Raw genomic sequence first — 19,188 nt, 5'->3', positions numbered from 1 at the left:
TAGATAAACTCAGGTAACTTAAAGTGGGTGTAATGAAATCTTGCAGGCTTCAGATGGATTCTGTAGTAACTCATCAAAACCGTAATGAAAAATGACATTCAACAGATAAGGAAAGATTAGATAGATTAGGACAGATGACTTGTAGAAAGTTAATGGTTGCATAGCAACTAGTGACACCTCCTGAGTGGTGGAGGAACTCTTCAGTTTTGTATCATTGAACTGAATGTCACAACAAAGTGTCACTTTTCAGCAGAAGAGGAAATAAAGCCACAACTACTTGTCAATTAGAGAAAAACGTTCCAGATAAAATAGATACCGGTAAACCTTTTTTTTTAAATGTCACAGGAAATAAAGGCTACGTAGAGTTTCAGTACTTCCGATTCACATTAACTATTGCAAATGACCATATCTGATCCATGTGTCCTTGCTGACGTTTCCTAATCAACATTGTTGCTATGCAACCTACATGCATAGAATGACGCCAGAGACTGAGGGTGCGTCTGTGTATTACTTTATTTTGGACAGCTGTTGCCACTGGTACGTCAGTGCATGGGTGTGCATGGTTCATGGCTAACAGAGAAAGGCTTGCAATGTGGATATCACAAAAGACTGTTTACCATCTTCTTTGAACAACCAGAGAGCGTTCAGGTCGAGCCGCATCTGTGCAACCAATTTGCAAAATTATCTCCATGTGTGGCTTGAATCTCATTTGGAGAAAATACATTTAATTTGTTTTTTGGGTATTTACACTGCCAAAAAAGTATATCTAAATACAATTAGGATATACTTGGTTTTGGGCTGGTAGTGTGAACATACCAATAAACCTTATTAGTGAGGATCACAAACATATTGTTGAACTGTTTCAATTGGACCTCAGTGGCCGTGTTTATATATCAGTGTGAGGAAGGGAGGCTGAAACACAGCAAAGCAACATTTAAGCTCATCAAACTGTTCAGTGAAATAATCAATCTGGAGCTAAGATGTTGATTGTTTCATGTGTGCATTTGCTGTGAAACCACCTACTGAATCCTGAAATTGTAATCACAACGTTGAAAATTGTAGCTCTGAAACATCCGAATGAAAGGTGATTACATTATTGTGTGCTATGCAAGAGCTGAGTACTGAATTGCAGGTTCTTTCCTCTGAAAATGCCTTCTCCAACTGCCAAACAGTATGTACTTTAACTCCCTGAGACGATTCATTTTCTTTTCTATCCTCTTATTTTCCAGCATCAATATATTTCTTCTATTATCTACTACATTTTACTGACACTGCTTTTCTTTTTTTTTTTTCTTTTTTTTACCACAGTAATGTCTCAGAAAGTCTCCGGGACTGATAATACATTTTTTATGAAAACAAAAGGCTGGACTGGCAAAACAAGGATGGAACATGCTGTTCTTTTACTGCCTGACGTTTTTTATGCTTAAAATAAAAGCACGCTTCATTCTAGGTGTGAAATATTGCAATTTGCATTGCAGCTTCATCACTTTTATTCATTTCCTCAGTTCTGAGCATAACTACAACCAGCGCAGCTGACAGCACAGAGGAACCGCGGTGCCGTTAAAGAAGGAACAGTTTCATAGCCGCTGGCCTTCACGTCCGGAATATTTAACACCATCAAATGATTCCCACACTAAACATATTTTCCTCATAACTGTGCAAAGAGGATGATGTCATATTCCCCTGCTCCCTTTTAAGGGAAAACTTTGTTAAATCATTTTGAGGGAAAATATGCTCATGAGGAATAGAGTAAAAGTGGAGCTCTGTGTGTGCATTCAGACCGGTCTTCTTCTAACTTCTGTTTGCATATGTCCCACCGCAACAAACAGAATCCACCTGTTCATCTTGTTCAAAAATAGCCCCAGGTGTTTGTGCACCCCCAAGACGGCTTGCTGGTTAATAATCCAAGTTTACAGAGGTAAACATTAGAATGCTGTTGATGTGAAATGTGCGGTCAAGGAAGTAATGCATGGACTCTTTATTATCCAAACAATGGATCACAGAATACCAAAATAATGATGGTACAAACTCAATATGCCTGAAGGCAACCTCAGCACCATTAACAATCAGTTAAGCATGACCTCTTCATATTGTAAGCTGTTAGTGCAACACCCCCTTGATATTGGACGCCAAATCCTAAATAAATGCATGATCAATACTACAGCCGGTGAAAACACTCTACGATCAATCCAGATATGAAATTCATCCTCAGCCACTTTTTGACAAGAGTAAACTATGCAAAGTAGGAGTTATGAACTCCTTTGAAAAAATCTGAAGTCATATATTTTTATTAATATGCAGCCTGGCCCATGAATCCATCCTGGCTCCGCCCAGAGTTAAGTGAATTACTGAATCTGATGGACTATCTCCCAGCAATCCTTCCTGGCTTCGTACTTTCTATTTGGTTAGAATATTTCCTACGGACTTTTGTTGTAAATCAATTAATTAAAGCTATATAGTGATTAGGAGTCATTGTTTCTAGAGAAATGATAGCGTTCAGCACGATCGGGTGACTGGAACGCCTCTGTCCATTTGCATGAGATTTACTTGCTGTTTTTATAAAAGTGTTCTTGAACATGAAGGTCAACAGCTGAAATGGACTGAGGGCAAACCATTTTTTAAAGGCTATAATAAGATTTGGTGCATTCAAATCATAATGTTGTCATAATAATATTAATTCACATAAAAAGTCACTTTGAGAGGCCAAATCTGTTTTTATTTACAGCCCCCTTAAAAGGTAGCTTACTAAAAAAAAAAAAAAAAATAGAGGAATACTGTAAAGAGCAATAGACCGCATCTTTAAAAAAAGAAAATCTATTTAAAAATGGCATGGATGCCTTTACCCGACGTCCTTCAGCAGCTGAGCACCATCCTTTAGTTGTATGTTTTGAATGATCTACCTTAACATAATAAGAGTCCCTTTTTACTGTCCTTCCTGTAAGAACAAGACCTCCACTAAGAACTGCTCTTAACAATATCTGGAAGCATTTTTTAATTCTTTCATAAAACTGAGATGTTTTTTGCCTTTTCATCCATAACAAGCTACACACCGGAACTAATGAGGGACCGGGGATCTTCACGGGAGGTGGCCTATTATTATTCATTGAAAAAGAGTAAACAAATGCATAACTGTTAATGTCAGAGAGTTCCTATCTGTCCAATTAATCTATGGTGGTTCCCTAGGGTAGCCTCATTGTTCAGCCATAGTTTTGTCTACAGGGGAAATATGCAATTAAGAGCTGAACAGAGAAGACATTATAGATGTCTTTCATTTTTCATCCTTTTTAGTTTAGTTTTCCACTGTTACTGTTGTCTTTTAAGACAAAAAATACAGAGATGAAATAAATTATGACTATCACCACGAATCACCTTCTGCTCTGCCACAACCATATCATCCATTTAATAGATCCGCTTGTTCTTCAAAAGTCAAAGTTGACAGACTTTGAGCAGAAAGGAGTATACAAGAAAATGAAGATGTATGAGAACACAGCTCTTTATTTTATATATATATATATATATATATATATATATATATATATATATATATATATATATATATATATATATATATATATATATATATATATATATATATATATGTGTGTGTGTGTGTATATATATACCTGCATTTATGCACATGTCACACACCATCATCTCTCTAGTGCCAGAAACCCATGAAGACCTTTTTTCCCCTCCTCTTGAAAAACTCACACCATCATTAAACCCACTCGCTACACTCTCTCTACCCTTTAATGGATACTGCACTGATTCTCCAATAAGATAATAGCATACAATCTGTCATTCTCCAGCTCATTACCCCACAAATATGATGGAGATGGAAACTTTTGCTTGGCACTGATGTATCAGTTTAAAGTAAGGATCAGGGTGAGCAATCTGTCACCGATGCCGATGCGGTGTAACTTCAATCATAGCGGCGGGGTACTGAGCAGAAGATGTCAGTTATTTGATGGACTACAGGTATTGACATAAGAAATGCTTTAAAGTTAATCAGAGCCTTGATTTTGGGCTTACGGTTCGTGTGTCTGGAGCAAGTACATTCACCGTGCTACTTCTATTCATCTCAAAATGCAGCAAATCTTTTGCTTTAGCTGAAGGGAATCAGCAAAATTCTCTATAATCCCATAATCTGGATCTCATACCACCTATATGGACGGATGTCAGGGCGAGCACTACTACTGGGATCAAACATTTTAGTCGAACACCAATAAGACCATCAAGCAGCTCTTGAGCTGTGGCGTCGCGGGCAGAATAGTCCTGATTTCTCACGGCTCCAACAACAGCCCACCAGTTATTTGCACCAACAGCTTTAGAGAAGGCTGTGAATCACACTAACAGTAATTTGTACTTTGGAAAGGATTCCTCATTAAAACCTTTATGACATGCTTTTACAGTTAAAGATTCGGAGAGGTTGTGCATGGAAATTGATTGCGGTACACATGTTTTGGCTTATTCCCTGGCCCGCTTCCACAGTACTTTGATGACAAACGGCAGGCATATACCTGCATCCTACAAATATATGATACTGAACAGATCACAGGCATTTTCTTCTCTTGGGAAATCTACGTATGTTCCGCGAAGTAATATTATCACTCTCATACTCTTCAGGGTACATTTCCAGCTGATGTAGATAAATTATATGTAAAATTCAGCTCTGATGCATCATCAACATCTGTAAGACTGCTCCAGGATATCATAAACCACAATACAGAAAACAGATTTCCTCCTCATATGTACACCATGGCAATAGTTATTTTTCACTTATGCCATGCTGAGAATATCAAAGTCTAATTTTAAAGAGCTACACCCCTTTAAAGTACTCTTACTTTCTGCAAAGTACGCAAATCATAGAAAATCTCTTAAGCTCACAGGACCCTAACCGCTGTCTAAGCTTGCTCTCTTTGCAGGTAACCCACTCTCTGTAGAGTATAGATTAGGTTAAAAGCGGAACATATACAGTAAAGAAAAGGAGATACAAAGCACAATCAATCCGTACTGGAGAAGTGCTGTGGCAGCACCCTTGCTTTCTTCTGCACCGCTTCAAATCCAATGAAAATAGCAGGGAACAAATAGAGTGCCATGTGCTTCACTGATACGGAATTCAAAGGTGTACTTCATCACTGATAGAATTATAGGAACAAGTGGAACACATACATCTTTCTTGAAGTCAGTTGTATTGTGACAGATATATCCAAATGAACACAATATAGAGAAAGAATGGGGGGAAAAAGGGAAAAAAACAAACACACTAAGACTATGAGAGAGACATTGAGCCAGGTTGGCTCTGATCCCACTGATCGAGAGAGCTGCCACTCTAATCTTCTCGAGCAAAACTCGAGACTACCCTCCCTTGCTTTATTTTTATTAGATTTTTCTTTTTTTTTCTCAACATGCAGTCCTTCAAGACTGGGCAAATTTCCTCAAGGGCGACCTGCATTATTTTCAAACCTCTTGAGCCAACTAATTGGATATGTCAGGAAGCAAAATGTGATTACTGCGCGCTCCAGCTCAACAGTGACTACAGCAACAACGTCGTCAGGAGAAATACATTTGTTAGTCTGATTCAAAGACACAAGACTTGGGATTTGGGAAACTGTCTCAGGTTAGATGCACATCCTGTTGTCATGCCTGCTCCTCCCACGCTACCACGCCTTCTAATCACCGGTCCTAACACTACAACTCCCAGCATTCCTCAGCTCTCCTCATCATGGACTGCACCTGTGCCCTCATCACTCTCATCCGTTTCACCTTGTCTCATGCTTACTTATTAGGAATGGGCGATATTTTACCGTTCACGATATACCGTCAAAAAAATTTGCCACGGTAAGAATTTGTCATCTCACGGTAAAAACGATAAATTGAGGAAACGAGAAAGAAAGAAAGAAATGAGCCTGAAAGAAAGAAAGAAAGAAAGAAATGAGCCTGAAATAAAGAAAGAAATGAGCCTGAAAGAAAGAAAGAAATGAGCCTGAAAGAAAGAAAGAATGAAAGAAAGAAAGAAATGAGCCTGAAAGAAAGAAAGAATGAAAGAAAGAAAGAAATGAGCCTGAAAGAAAGAAAGAAAGAAAGAGAGAAATGAGCCTGAAAGAAAGAAAGAAAGAAAGAAATGAGCCTGAAAGAAAGAAAGAAAGAGAGAAAAAAAGAAAGAAAGAAATGAGCCTGAAAGAAAGAAAGAAAGAAATGAGCCTGAAAGAAAGAAATGAGCCTGAAAGAAAGAAAGAAAGAAAGAAAGAAAGAAAGAAAGAAAGAAAGAAAGAAAGAAAGAAAGAAAGAAAGAAATGAGCCAGAAAGAAAGAAAGAAATGAGCCTGAAAGAAAGAAAGAAAGAGAGAAAAAAAGAAAGAAAGAAATGAGCCTGAAAGAAAGAAAGAAAGAAATGAGCCTGAAAGAAAGAAATGAGCCTGAAAGAAAGAAAGAAAGAAAGAAAGAAAGAAAGAAAGAAAGAAAGAAAGAAAGAAATGAGCCAGAAAGAAAGAAAGAAATGAGCCTGAAAGAAAGAAAGAAAGAAATGAGCCTGAAAGAAAGAAAGAAAGAAAGAAAGAAAGAAAGAAAGAAAGAAAGAAAGAAAGAAAGAAAGAAAGAAAGAAAGAAAGAAAGATAAATTCCCGTTGATGACACTTTTTGTATTGGTATTTTTTTATCGTTATTGGGATAAATGCCAGAAATTATCGTGATACATCTCATACGTCTCGGCGTGCGGTTTACTTATTAAACATTACTTTAGTCACGTCTGTGCTTCTATCCTCAATTCCTTGCCTGGGCTTAGTCGTGAAAATAAAGATACACAATTCAGATTACTGAGCAATCAGATTAACTTCTCATTGACCATGGTAATTCAAAGTGTTTGAATGGAAGGCAACTGGATCCCCTTTCTTGGTTCTGCAGGACATGTCCACCTTCATCCAAAAGGCTTCTTCATTTACTGACAAAGTGTAATTGTTAATTTCATCGTGCTTCACTTTCTTCTCATTATTCCGACTGGGAGTGATTTTATCCTGCACCTGCTCATCAGCTTGAACATAAAGAAAGTGATATTTGCTCTCTTCCCTTACTGCTATATTTCAAACTCGTCTCTCTGGAAAGGCTGTTATTAATTGTCATGGTAACATCACAAATGACAAAAGTATACACTTTCTTAGGAAACAGAAATGCTGGTAATACTGGTACCTTGCAAAAAGTGCATATTTGTTCTTGCTTTTTACTCAATGTTTCCGTGAGGGTGTGTTTGAAATTTGCATTTGGGTGGAAGGAGCAGGACTGGGAAGCTAGCTGGAAAACACTAACTTTATTCCACTCACATAGTTCCTTATTTTAGCTTAGTTTATGCAAACCAATTTAACTTTGTTCTGATCAAACCTGTCCAAACACCTTCATTTCAAGTGTTGCTACTCAAATATCTGAAATAAGTGCTGCCAAAGCTGTGAACGGGACTAGGATAGCTCCCCTTGGGCCCAGTGTTGCCTGGCCTGACACTCGTGGCCTGACACCCGTTGTTCTGATTGACTCCAGGTCTCAGCAGCTCCGGCTCCTCCTGCCGATGCAAGGCAGGTGCAGAGCTTTCAGCGCTGACATCACAAATGACCCTTACTTTTAGCTGAGGCACGGTTAGCACAAGGTGATAAGCCAACCCACAGCCAGTCTTCTGTTAGTAAAATGAGCGCAATAAAACATATTCTGTTCAACATATGAATGACTACGCTGTGTTTTATTCACGGCTCAGAGGCTACGACAGTGCAATGGGCTAAATAGCTAAAGCGGTGACAGCTAGGCATTGGTTAGGCTGACCATCAATCAAAAGAGCACACTAATTATTGTATATAAATTTATTGTTTTATAATTTACCTGATGAAGAAAAACAAAATCACCCCCCATACAGCTGTCTTGGATGTAACATCTCTGCTGCAAAGCTGGACATTTTAACAAGGCAGTCAATGGAAATTAGCTTGCTCGGAGGCAGCCCCCGGCCCCTGAGGATCTACAACTTTTCGTTTCTTATTTGGCTGCAGGGTACAGTTATATTCACTGTGTTCAACGTTAGCAATGCAAAACAAAGGAGAGAATCCCCGTGAGAATCAACAGCAGCAGTAAAGTTTGGGAGTCTCGAAAGGCTTGTGTCCTTTAACCAAACCTCCCCAGATCAGGCTCTTTCCAGGGCACCTAACAGATTTACAACATGCTAGTTCTAATTCCCGGAGAAAATGGAAGATCTAAATTCACTTCACAACTTACTGTAAGTCTTTAGGATTAATAAAAGCACACACTGTTGTCAAACACAAACACATGAATGTGCAGAGACATGTAACCATCTCCTTCTACTATTGGCAATCTAAGTAGTATTCTTGTCTTTATTTATACTAAATGTGCAAAATAATATAACAATCTGGATTTTTTTAAATTGCTTTAGCTATACTATAGCACATCAGGTTATTAGAGTAATTGGCATACATGTACTGCACAAGAAGCAGAGAATCGAAAAAAGAGGTAAAACAAGCTCCTGTAGAAAAGTGGGACTTAGCGAGCAACAATAATGCATGGACTGATTGTGACAGGAGCAAAAAAATAAGTAAAAATATCCTGGCATCCAAGTGATAGAGACACTTGGCACCAAAGTCCATATACACAGGTGTTGGCACCAAAAAGCACGTGGAGGTCCAACATCCCCCCGGGTAGCTTTCACAGGGTTTAAGATGGGGTGGTGACAAAGGAGCTGCCGAGTGAAAACACAAGCATTTATGAGGAGGGAGCGTAGGTGTAAGGAAGAATATGTTATAGGAAAGGAAACGCAGCAGAAGAGAGTGGTGACAAAAGCTGAAGACATAGAAAAGAAGAGTGACCTGGAGAAGGTGTCTCAACAACTTGATAACAGATATTTGAGAAGAAAGGGAAGTAGGTGTGATGGACGTGTTGGTGAGAGGCAGAAAAAAGTAGAGGACTGTCAAATTGTTGCTTGAAAAGTTTGCTGCTTCTACAAATCCATCTACCATCATTTTTTTTTAGAGGTGTAGGTTTATGCTCCCCCAGCTTCTCTGGCCAGAACAGGTTTATGAAGAAAACAGAAACCCGTTTAAGAATTAAAGTTAAAAACCAAACAAGCAGTCATTTATTCACTCAGAAAGAGCTACAAGACAGGGCCACAGATAATTCCACTTAGCATGTACTCCTGAAAACTCAAATCAGAGAAGCAGCAGCCTTGTGTCATTCTCATTACAGCTGAAGATTAATCAGTGAACAAGCTTGTTAATAAAGTTCTCCTCTCACAACACATAGAAACATGTTGACATTGCAGGCTTTATTACTGAAACCGGGCATCTTATTTTCCACAGAGGCTGTTGCTATGGAGATTTTTTTTTCTTTTTTTGTCATAATCATAATGATTTTTCAATGTGGCCGTGGGCTTCAAAAAGGCTCTTTCCTCCTTTATTTCCTGCTGCAGGAGAATGAAAGGAAATGTTCTCACTTGGAAGTGCATGGTCAAGTGTGAAGAGTTAGTGAACACATTTTATTCATTTTGATGCAGGAAGAAAGGGGCGGTTCAGCTAAAAAAAACTTCAACAGGACTAAAGTGAATCAAAATAACCATTAAACACAGTATACCTCACTGCTTTCTGCTATGAAATGGCCAGTTTTATCAGTGTGTTAATTCACCATTCATACTTGAACCATGAGTGATTCTCGTGACGCTCAAGAAGAGGAAGACATGCATTTGCATGTCAGCTTTCAATAATATTAGAAACTTAACACAATAAAGCATAATATGAGCCTATGACTTGACTTTACCATTGCCTAACATTGTTAGCTGATGCTTGTACTCAGCTGAGACACCAGATAAACTCACTAATAAACCTTTCAGAGCTGAAGACAAAGCAGCTAATAATTGGCCTTTTGACATGACAATTGGAAACGGCTTAAGGTGGTCAGGTCGCCGTGGGGCCGGGACTGCAGCCAGTGGGTGACGCTAGCTAGGTTGAAGAATGTGCAAAAAGAGAGAGAAATGCATGAAAAGTTAAAATCTGCTGGTATAATAGGTTTAATGGTAAAACGTAGCCATTTGTGCTACAATTCTTTTAAAGCAGCCGTCTAAAAAAAAAAGAGAATAACACGCACTGCAGATCCTCCACATAAACTTACTTGCTGTCTTTTAATTTCTTCATGTAAATCAAGGAGGCTTAATGAACCATATTTCTTGCAATTACAATAATGAATAGAACATGCCAGGTCTGTCATCTATACCAGAAGCAAAACACATACCAGCTAACCTCCTCCTCGGGTTTTCCACTTTCTCCATCCAGCTCTCTACATAAATCCTCTTCACAGCTTTTATTACTTTCTAATTGCATTGTTTCTTCCCAAATTTGATATAAGATCCACCCCGCGAGTGGTCCAGACAGATTCTTCCAGTGTCCGGCTTCACCTTTCTGAGACTGTAGACTGTGCAGATTCAAATCAGACATTCAGGTCATAACTTATATGAAAGACGTGAACAAGAAAAACCAGCTCAGACACCAAGATCCGCTGAGATCAATGTGTCTTTAGATGTTTTTAATATACTGACTTCACAAACGCATCGACTGCATCTCACTGGACTTTTCACTTCATATGTTTGTGTGAAATGGCAGAGTATCATTCTCTGAAAACCACACAATGCTCAGCTTGTCATTTCCTGGTGCCAATATTGTTGTAATACAGAAGTTCAGAAGTTGCTATCGTATAATCACATAGGCAGACTTATTGAAGATCAGTAGACCAAAATAATCTGCGAGCATGCATGACATTATTTAAAAGCACTGTCTCCCTGCCACTGAAAAACATCAATCCCTTTTTTTGTTAAAATTAAAAACTGATGCTTTATTAACGATTTAGTCCTACCAAAAACTTCCTAGTGGGTAAGCACTCATTTACCTTTCCTTACTAATAAGTTACAAAAAACACACAGTTGACTAGTTCAATAATGTACCTACTACATAACTTAAATGATTCTTCTGGTTCAGAGTGATTTCAAGCGATACTTGGCCTTCAAAAGCAGAGAGTGAAACTAAATATACCACACTCCACTAAACGGGTCCAGCTGTATATCTTTGCCACATCTTTCTCTTTTTTTCTCAAACACTGACACACAAACTTCTTCACCGCCCAGACGATGTTATTGAAGTCTTTAATCAAGACTAATGCGGATTGTCCCATAAGACCATCATTAATCATTAGCGGCGGGCCGGTTCTGCCATTGATCATCGCTGCACTTCAAAAGCTGCAGCCGCTTGCAGAAGTCCACATGTCAGTCCAGCTCCGTTTGCATCGTAACATATGTCAGGCCCATAACATTAAATATGACAAGGCTATTTTCATTGCTTTTATGAAAATGGGCAAAATATTCCCATATGTGTTAAACCATTAAATCGGAAGAAAGAGGTGCATGGAAAGACTGTCAATAATTATGGCGTAAAGCAGGAGTTGATCTGAGTCTCTTACTGATGTCCTGCCTTGGTTTAGGGGTTGGAAAAAGCCTTAGTCAGAGCTACTATAGAGCGAAAATACACACATTTATTCTGAACTACCTTTGCAGGGCTTATCTTGTGATAGCTGTGAACAGGGTCAATATATTGATATCTTGTAGGGGATGCAAAGGGATTTTGCTTACATAAACTTTTACAGATACAGTTTGACACAAGAGGAACACAAAATACAGCTTTTACTGCAGAGTGAGATCAACTAATATTTCAGTTTAACTTTATGTGTTACAAACGTAGATTTACAAAAAGAGACTGGCTTCACACTCAGACGGGAAGTACACACACAAACAAACACAAACACACACAATAGACCCCCCGCTGATTAATTTTCTCGGTAGATCTGTACTTCTCTTCCTGCAGCCAAGTTTGCCTGTTTGCAGAGCCAAGGTGCTCGCAGACAGCAGTTTATTAATTGACTCTGGTGGCGTGTTTATGTTGGTGGAGACCGAGATCATTTCACTCTGGCCTTGCAGCAGGTGTGCGCCGCAGCGGCGCCAAATGAGCAAAGTGCATGAGCTCAGCAGATTTAAGCAAAACACAGCGCAACGCAGCCGCTGCACATTCAGGTACAGTCAAAAAAAACCGACTCTGATGTTTTGTGCATCTGGTCATTAACAATAAAAAAAGAGAGATGCAATTTTAAATGAACAGCAACACATTTTATAACACAATTTCATTGTTTATTTGACAAAAAACCTGCGCCTATGCACGGTCGGAGTGTGGAAAAGGAAGAGGTTGGAGAACCACTTTAGTAGCAGTAACCTGAGGTAATCATTTTTGTGTGACTTTATCAGTGTCTCACATCGGGGTGGATAAATCAGGCTCATTGTTGCTTACAGTGCTGCTTCACTTCAGTGAAGTTTGCAGGCATTCGTTCAAACACAGTTCTATAAAGTCTCTGAACAGAATTTCAATCAGACTGAGGTCCGGACTCTGGGTCATTTTAACACTGTAGTATATTTGTAAGAGTTTGGGAACATTGTCTTATTGTATGAACCGTTTTCAGTCCAGCTTTAAAGACAAGCCCAGATCATTACATCTCCACTGCCGTGCCTGACTTATGGTATGTATGTAATAAGTATGATATTACATTTTATGTTAACTATAGGTGGAGGCACCTGATAAGCTCTTTGAGTTTTCGCCTCTTCCTGCACTTTAATTTGTAAAGCCTTTACTTTTATTTGTGTAATTTTTAACTGTGCAAATAAATAAATCTAAAATCTAAATCTTTGTTCTGATATGCTGATCATATCAATCATATCATCATATCATATATCAAAACATGGTGCTTCTCCATACGGTGAAATATCTACACTGGTGTTGTCTTTCCGCAGATGTTCTCCGTAGATACTTTTCAATAAAAAGGTACATGCTGCTACTATCTAACGATGTGACGGAGATTTGAACGTTAGCCTCCTTTTTGGAATAACGTAGAAAACAGAAAGTTGAAGGCGCTTCAACATGATTTTACTGATGTTTAAATGGAAACTCATGATTTGGATGACAGACAATCACCTGAATACCTGCTTCCCCCGTCCACAGCCGGAGAAATGTCAGAAAACAAACATATTGCCAAATGTTACTCATTACTGTAATTTACGGAGGAGACGTCAAGGATCTGGATGCTTTTTTGAATGTTTCTGTCATGAGCCTTCTTTTTTTATATTTTTACTACTTTTTTCCCTTCTAAACGGATGCTGCTGAACAGAGGTCAGAGACCTCCCTGTGTGTGTCTGTTGAACGGCCGAGGTGGTATCAGAGGACAATTCTTGCCTGACAAGCAAAGCGCCCGGATGGGAACGGCAGAATGCTCCAGAGCCGGTGACAGTCCATGACGGATGACTCCCAGCTGATGCGACGGTCAAACCGGGTCAGACGGAGAACACGGGGTGGAAGGATTAGCCTCTGCAGTGTTTTTTTTTTCTTCTTTGTAGGAAAAAGTCTGAGTTTTAAGCAAGTATGTGCTGGCAGCTAGTGTTGGCAGAGCATCTCCAGTTATGTGTAATGGGATAGAAGACAGGGAAGAAGTTCAAAATAACTAATCTGTCCTCACACACAGCCTCCTAATGCTATCTCCAGTCATCTTTGATTTGTATGAGTTTAATTTTGTTGTCTGTAAAACTTGTGCCACAACCGTAGCCTGACCATGTGGCCTCAATCCATCCATCAATTTTCTGCATCCCAAAGCGACATGGGAAAATATCGTCTTCCCCCTCACGGCAGACCCAAGACCCAAGTCACTGATGAGACTGTACATCTTCCACAAACATGCGAGCTGGATTATCCCGACCTCTCACAGCAATGTTTGGAGCCTCTGCATGACACAGTTTGTGCAGGATAATGCAGTTGTGTGTAAATATTTGTGAACTCCACATGATCCCCGCCCCTCCACCCTGAGTTCACTGTGTTACTTTCCACGGCACGGAAAGGAGAGAAATAATGAGAGGAGAGAGAAAGCAAAGAAGTCCTCAGAACTGTCTCAAGCCTTATTCTTCATCAGCTTTCATCTCTCGGCCCTTCAGAGAGAATGAACCATTAAAGAGTCCAATCACAAGGGGGTATATTATGTCTCCCTCTTTGAATATACTATATCACAGCCCAGACCCATCTAGCTCATCCTTCTCTTGCATGTATAACTAACACCGGGCCTCGTCGGGAACGGAGGTCTGTGTTGCGATTTCATAATAAATATCTGGTCTTCTCCTTCTCAGTGCCCTCTGATGAATATGAAGAGAGGATGAAAATGAATTGGAGGAAAACTCACTCGTTCTTTTCCAGCACCAGGAGCAGGCGTTCACCTTCCGCAAGGACCTCCAGCTGCAGTGACGCAGGGTAAATCTGTAACGCAAAATGATACCAGGGGTGGTGAGTTGGTGCCCTGATTTCCTCCATCCTGCCCATGGATCAGCATTTGAATGATGTTTAACCTTCCTCTGTATGCATGCGGTGCACGGAAGGACGTGGCAAAGCACAATAGTGCAACGGAAACAGGAAGAAAGCTTCCACATCCTACGTTTCCCAAACCAGTGCGTGACACAGGGGGGAGGGTACGCCGGAACAGTCTATGCTGCTGTCACAGTTATAATTTAAGGATTTCACTAAATCATATGCCGTGAATTCTCTGTGTATAGACGTATCTGTAGATCAACAAATAAATATAAAGATGACCCTGAAGAATAGAAACTTCTTTTAGAATGTTTTCTTGAAATGACACAAGTGACATCACACTGTGTTGGGAATGTCAATGTTGAATTTGTTACTACAGTTACAGTGTCCAGAAGTAGTTGGATGATGACAAAGTGTTCATCATTTTGTTTTGAACAAAAATAAGGGCAGCAAGTGCAGCTTAATACACCTTAGAATTAATCTTGCTTAGATCATCACCAAACACCAGTGATCCCACTTGATTGACAGCCATCCATACCCATACCATAACACTTCCTCCACCGTGTTTGACTTATGATGTGACATGTTTTGGATCATTAGCTATTCCTTCTTTTCTCCATACTTTTCTCTTCATGTTAGTGTACTTGATTTCATATGTTCAATGAATTTAATTCTAGGACATGGGAGTTTTCATTCAGAAAAGAAGAAAACGTTTATGAAGGTGTCTCTTATTGTAGATTTTGGCTATGATACACCTACATCCCCCAGAGGTCTCGTGCCTTCTGTTGAAGTTGTGAAAGAGTTTAGCTTAATCAAGGAAGGGACTTTAGTTGTCTTCCAAGGTTTTCTGGGCCTTTTGGCAGAGTTCACCAGTACTTTGTTCTTTTTGCTTTTTTGTTCATCCTGGTGACGGGCTCCTTCACTTACACTGAGATCTTCTTCTTGGACTTCATATTGTAGCTCCAGTCTGCCAAATACCAACTCAGTACCTGATTATATTGGGTAAGTAAGTGATAATAAGATGGGCCACAACCGGTAAATGGTAAATCTTTTCTGCCGGTCTGCCAGTCAAAAAATAAAAAATGGAAAATGGAAGCACTTTGCTTAAATTTGATTATAATTTCTTAATTAGTAAATGTAATATCTTTTATGAAATCTCTTAAATTAAAACTGGAAGTCTATGCTTTGATTACGTCCTAATTGTTTTAATCAAATTTTAATTCAAATCAATTGCAATGGTATCTAAAGGCAAAATCATACGAACTATGCCACTGTTCAAAAGCTATTGGTGCAAACTGTACTTTTTTAGTCAGAGTCTGAGCTTTCTCACATCAACAAGTCAATAATATTGGCATGCCAAGAATGATGGATACAATATAGAGATGATGGATACAAAAAGTGTAAAGTATCACATTCCACATGTTTAGCCTCATTGAACCTCAGTGTTTATTTGTGAGACTTTAGTCTCTTATTGGTGCAGTTCTAATCCATTTGAGGGAGAAAAAAACCCTTACGTCACGTAAAAACACTCAACTCTACATCTATTTGTAAGTCTACAGAGTTACACGTTTCGGCCACAAAACCCCACATTAAGCTAAAAGGCTCTTTGCATTGCATCATTCCAAACAGTGACTAATGGGGGAAGTTGAAAATACTGATTAACTGTTAAATCAGATGGGGAGCTGCCATTTGTTTTATGCACAGTTTTATTTTGTTTATTTGGCTCGGATGTTCAGAAAGAATCACTTGGTGCAGCAGCTAATCATAAGTAAAACCATGGCGCAGGAACATCGAGACGGTGATGTTTTATTCAATCATTTAATGAAGCCAACTGCCGGATTCCTCTGACCCTGACAGGCTGATCACATGACAAACACCACATTAATGTAAAGCAGCGGATGCCTGACGGGGGCTATTGTTAGACACAGCCAGGAGAAACCTAGTGGTCAAATAAAATGAATCAAAACATTTTATTTGAGTATTTAAACTTTGAGTCTAACTATAGGTAATTACTGATTCACATGATCTCATCAGTAACAGCACTAGTGTTTCTTGTTTATGCCCTCTGTTGCCTTTTATTGTGGCGATGCTCTGGGAAAGAAAATGTTTTTGTCATTGCTGCTGCTGGCAGAATTAAATAAAGCCAGGAAATAACAGAAGAGGAAAGACCAGCTGCAGAGAGCTGTTAGGTGAATGTCAGATGGCACCCTGCATCTCCTCTGCAAGGCGACCAGTCTGACAGCACCCTGCTGTCGTGTGGAGAACCATTTGTGTTGTGTGCAATGATGTGCAAGAAAAAGCCTCTCAGTTCTTTTATTAAAACACTGTAATTGGAGGGCCACAGTTAACAGATGCAGCACTTGCTGCTCTGTAATTTCTGATAAAGTAGCTGCTCCACGAGCTTTTGCTATAGTGTGAAACGGCAGATGCTGTTACTATAGTAACAACAGTTTAAATCACCAGTTTCAGCAGCTTCCAAATTGCAGTTTTCTGTTAAGACCGATTCATTGAAGTTGCAATTATTTCAGACCAAAAAAATACGGTGCATGCATTAAGTTTTTTTTGTAAAGAAACTGTACCTCGGGCCACTCGGTGGCACAGTGGGTTGAGCAAGCGGCTAATATGCAGCATGTCATCCCCATTCTCTCTCTCTACCCCCTTCCTGTCTGAAACTTCACTAAAGGGCTACTAGAGCCACAAAAAAATCTTTAAAAAAAATAACTGTACTTCAGTGCTGGAAAAACAGTGATGACAACAGGAAGTTACTGATTTATGGCTGCAGGACGCTAGAAAGTGACAGTGATGTGCTCAGTGTGTTAACTGTCATTCTGAAATCTTATTCTTTATCATTTTTAAAAACATTTAAAACAAAAAGTACTATTTGAGCTTCATTTTAACGATACTGAGAACTCAATGATAAAAAACAGCAGATTGGTTTTTTTATCTGCAATTATTATTATGAGAAAAATGTTTCCACCCCTCGTATTCATTAGTATTTACATGTCTAGAATTAGATTCAGGTTACAAATGATTGAAACGTTACACAGCATCCAGCGGAGTTCGCCTTATTTAAGACTCAGACATTTCCTTTATTTTTTTGCTTGATTGTTGCATCACCATGGTGAGTACACAGGGAGACAGCTGTAGAAACAAACAGGAATGGGGTCTGAAAATAATGGAAATCAACCGTTTCACTGTCTGGAAAATAATTTACAGAGGGACAATAACACCTGCCAACTTGGGTGGGACACGCCAGCAAGTTCAGCCAGACAACTGACTTGAAGATAATTAAAGAAATATCCAATCATCTCAAAATGTGTACAAGGTACAGTCAGTAGCTTTTTTTCTCTCTCCAGTGAGAGAAACCCTGTAGGTTTTCTGCAGTTACACAGAATAGATGGATGGATGGATATAATATTCATCTTCATCTTCTTTCAGCCTTTCCTTTTAAGGGATCACCACCGCGGGTCACCTGCTTCTTTCTTACCCTGTCTTCTGCATCATCCTCTGTCACAGCAACCAGCTCCATATCCTCTTTAACCACATCCAGAAATCTCATCTCTGGGGTCCTCCCTCCTATTCCTGCCTGGCAGCTGCATCGTCAGGGTACTTCTTCTACCATTGTGATCACTATCACTCCTCTTTACTTGTCCAAACCATCTAGCCTTTCTTACCCTGGCTGTTTGTCTGATCTTATCATTTTTAATCTTTAATCCCAAAGCAAATCTGAACATCTTCAACTCTGCCACCTCTATTTCTGTTACTGCCTCCTGCGTGTGTGTACACGGACTTGAGATCTGAGCTTTCAACAGACCAAAGAACAGCACTTGTGTCACATTTGTATACATAAATGGTCAATACATGTATCAGCAGTTGATATCTTAAATGACATCTGCTGTCAAGCTTTTGAACCGTGTACGGCTCTTCCTGAGAGTCACTGTGTCTGTATTTATGTGAAGGCATACCTACAAGTGTGTGTGTGGCTCATGTCAGAGAATACTCTACAACTCTTTGATAACCTCTTGCCACAAGAAGCAGCTTTACAGCATAAATTAGTTATCCAGGGAGGTTTCCAGCAATCCCCATTAAGACCGTAACCCACTGCCCTGGTGGTCAGATTAATTCTGTAAGGTCAATTTGTAGATTACCTAATGTGAAACTTATGTATCCCTTCAGCGAAAATGCCTTATGTCAGCATTAACCGATGGGAACACATATTTAATGTAGTGGAAAATAAGCGCATAATTAAATCTCCAAAGTTCAAAGTTTCATTTCCTACTTGGCTACGTGACATGTTTGTGATTTTTACGTGATTAACATCACTACCCTTCCGATTGACTTTAAGAGAGGAGCATGAGGCTGAAAACAAACAGCTCTCTCAGACGGCGACTTCCCTGCACCAGGAAAATCAATTGCTCGGGGAGTTCTCAACACCTACGCACTTCCCTCCTCTGGAAAAGTTTCTCAAGATTGTAGGGAGGATGCAAGATTTCTTTCATTTCTATATTTTAAGCTGAGGCAAGAGAGGCCTTTTCTTAATACAAGATCAGTCAAATCTGAAGAAGTCAGACTGTATGTGTGCATCCTTTAGTCTTGCTTACATTGCGATAGAGCAAAGAAATTACAGCAAAGTGTAAGATGTTAAAAAGTGGCTTTAAGCTCTAACAATCTTTCTCCAAGCCTTGGGTTAGCTTGCTACTGACTTTTGTCTGTTGAAAGGCTTTTGTTTTCTGGAAATAATTTCAGAGTATGTATTGCCTGCAGGGCGAGCGCATATT

General features: G+C 39.4%; 1 protein-coding gene across 3 annotated transcripts in view; it reads right to left on the bottom strand.

The window, feature by feature from the left end:
* Nucleotides 1-19,188, bottom strand: part of adam12b (ADAM metallopeptidase domain 12b) — a 103,571-nt gene that overhangs the window by 62,005 nt on the left and 22,378 nt on the right. For all 3 annotated transcript variants that reach the window (XM_061744941.1, XM_061744942.1, XM_061744943.1), the window contains one exon: nucleotides 14,289-14,362. In XM_061744941.1, coding sequence (XP_061600925.1) covers nucleotides 14,289-14,362 — 74 coding nt within the window. The remainder of the gene's footprint in view (nucleotides 1-14,288; nucleotides 14,363-19,188) is intronic.

Source organism: Cololabis saira, chromosome 17 (assembly GCF_033807715.1).
Source record: "Cololabis saira isolate AMF1-May2022 chromosome 17, fColSai1.1, whole genome shotgun sequence".
Classification (NCBI taxonomy): domain Eukaryota; kingdom Metazoa; phylum Chordata; class Actinopteri; order Beloniformes; family Belonidae; genus Cololabis; species Cololabis saira.
The sequence above is the reverse complement of the archived record's forward strand: the minus strand, read 5'-3'. Positions and strand labels throughout refer to the sequence as shown.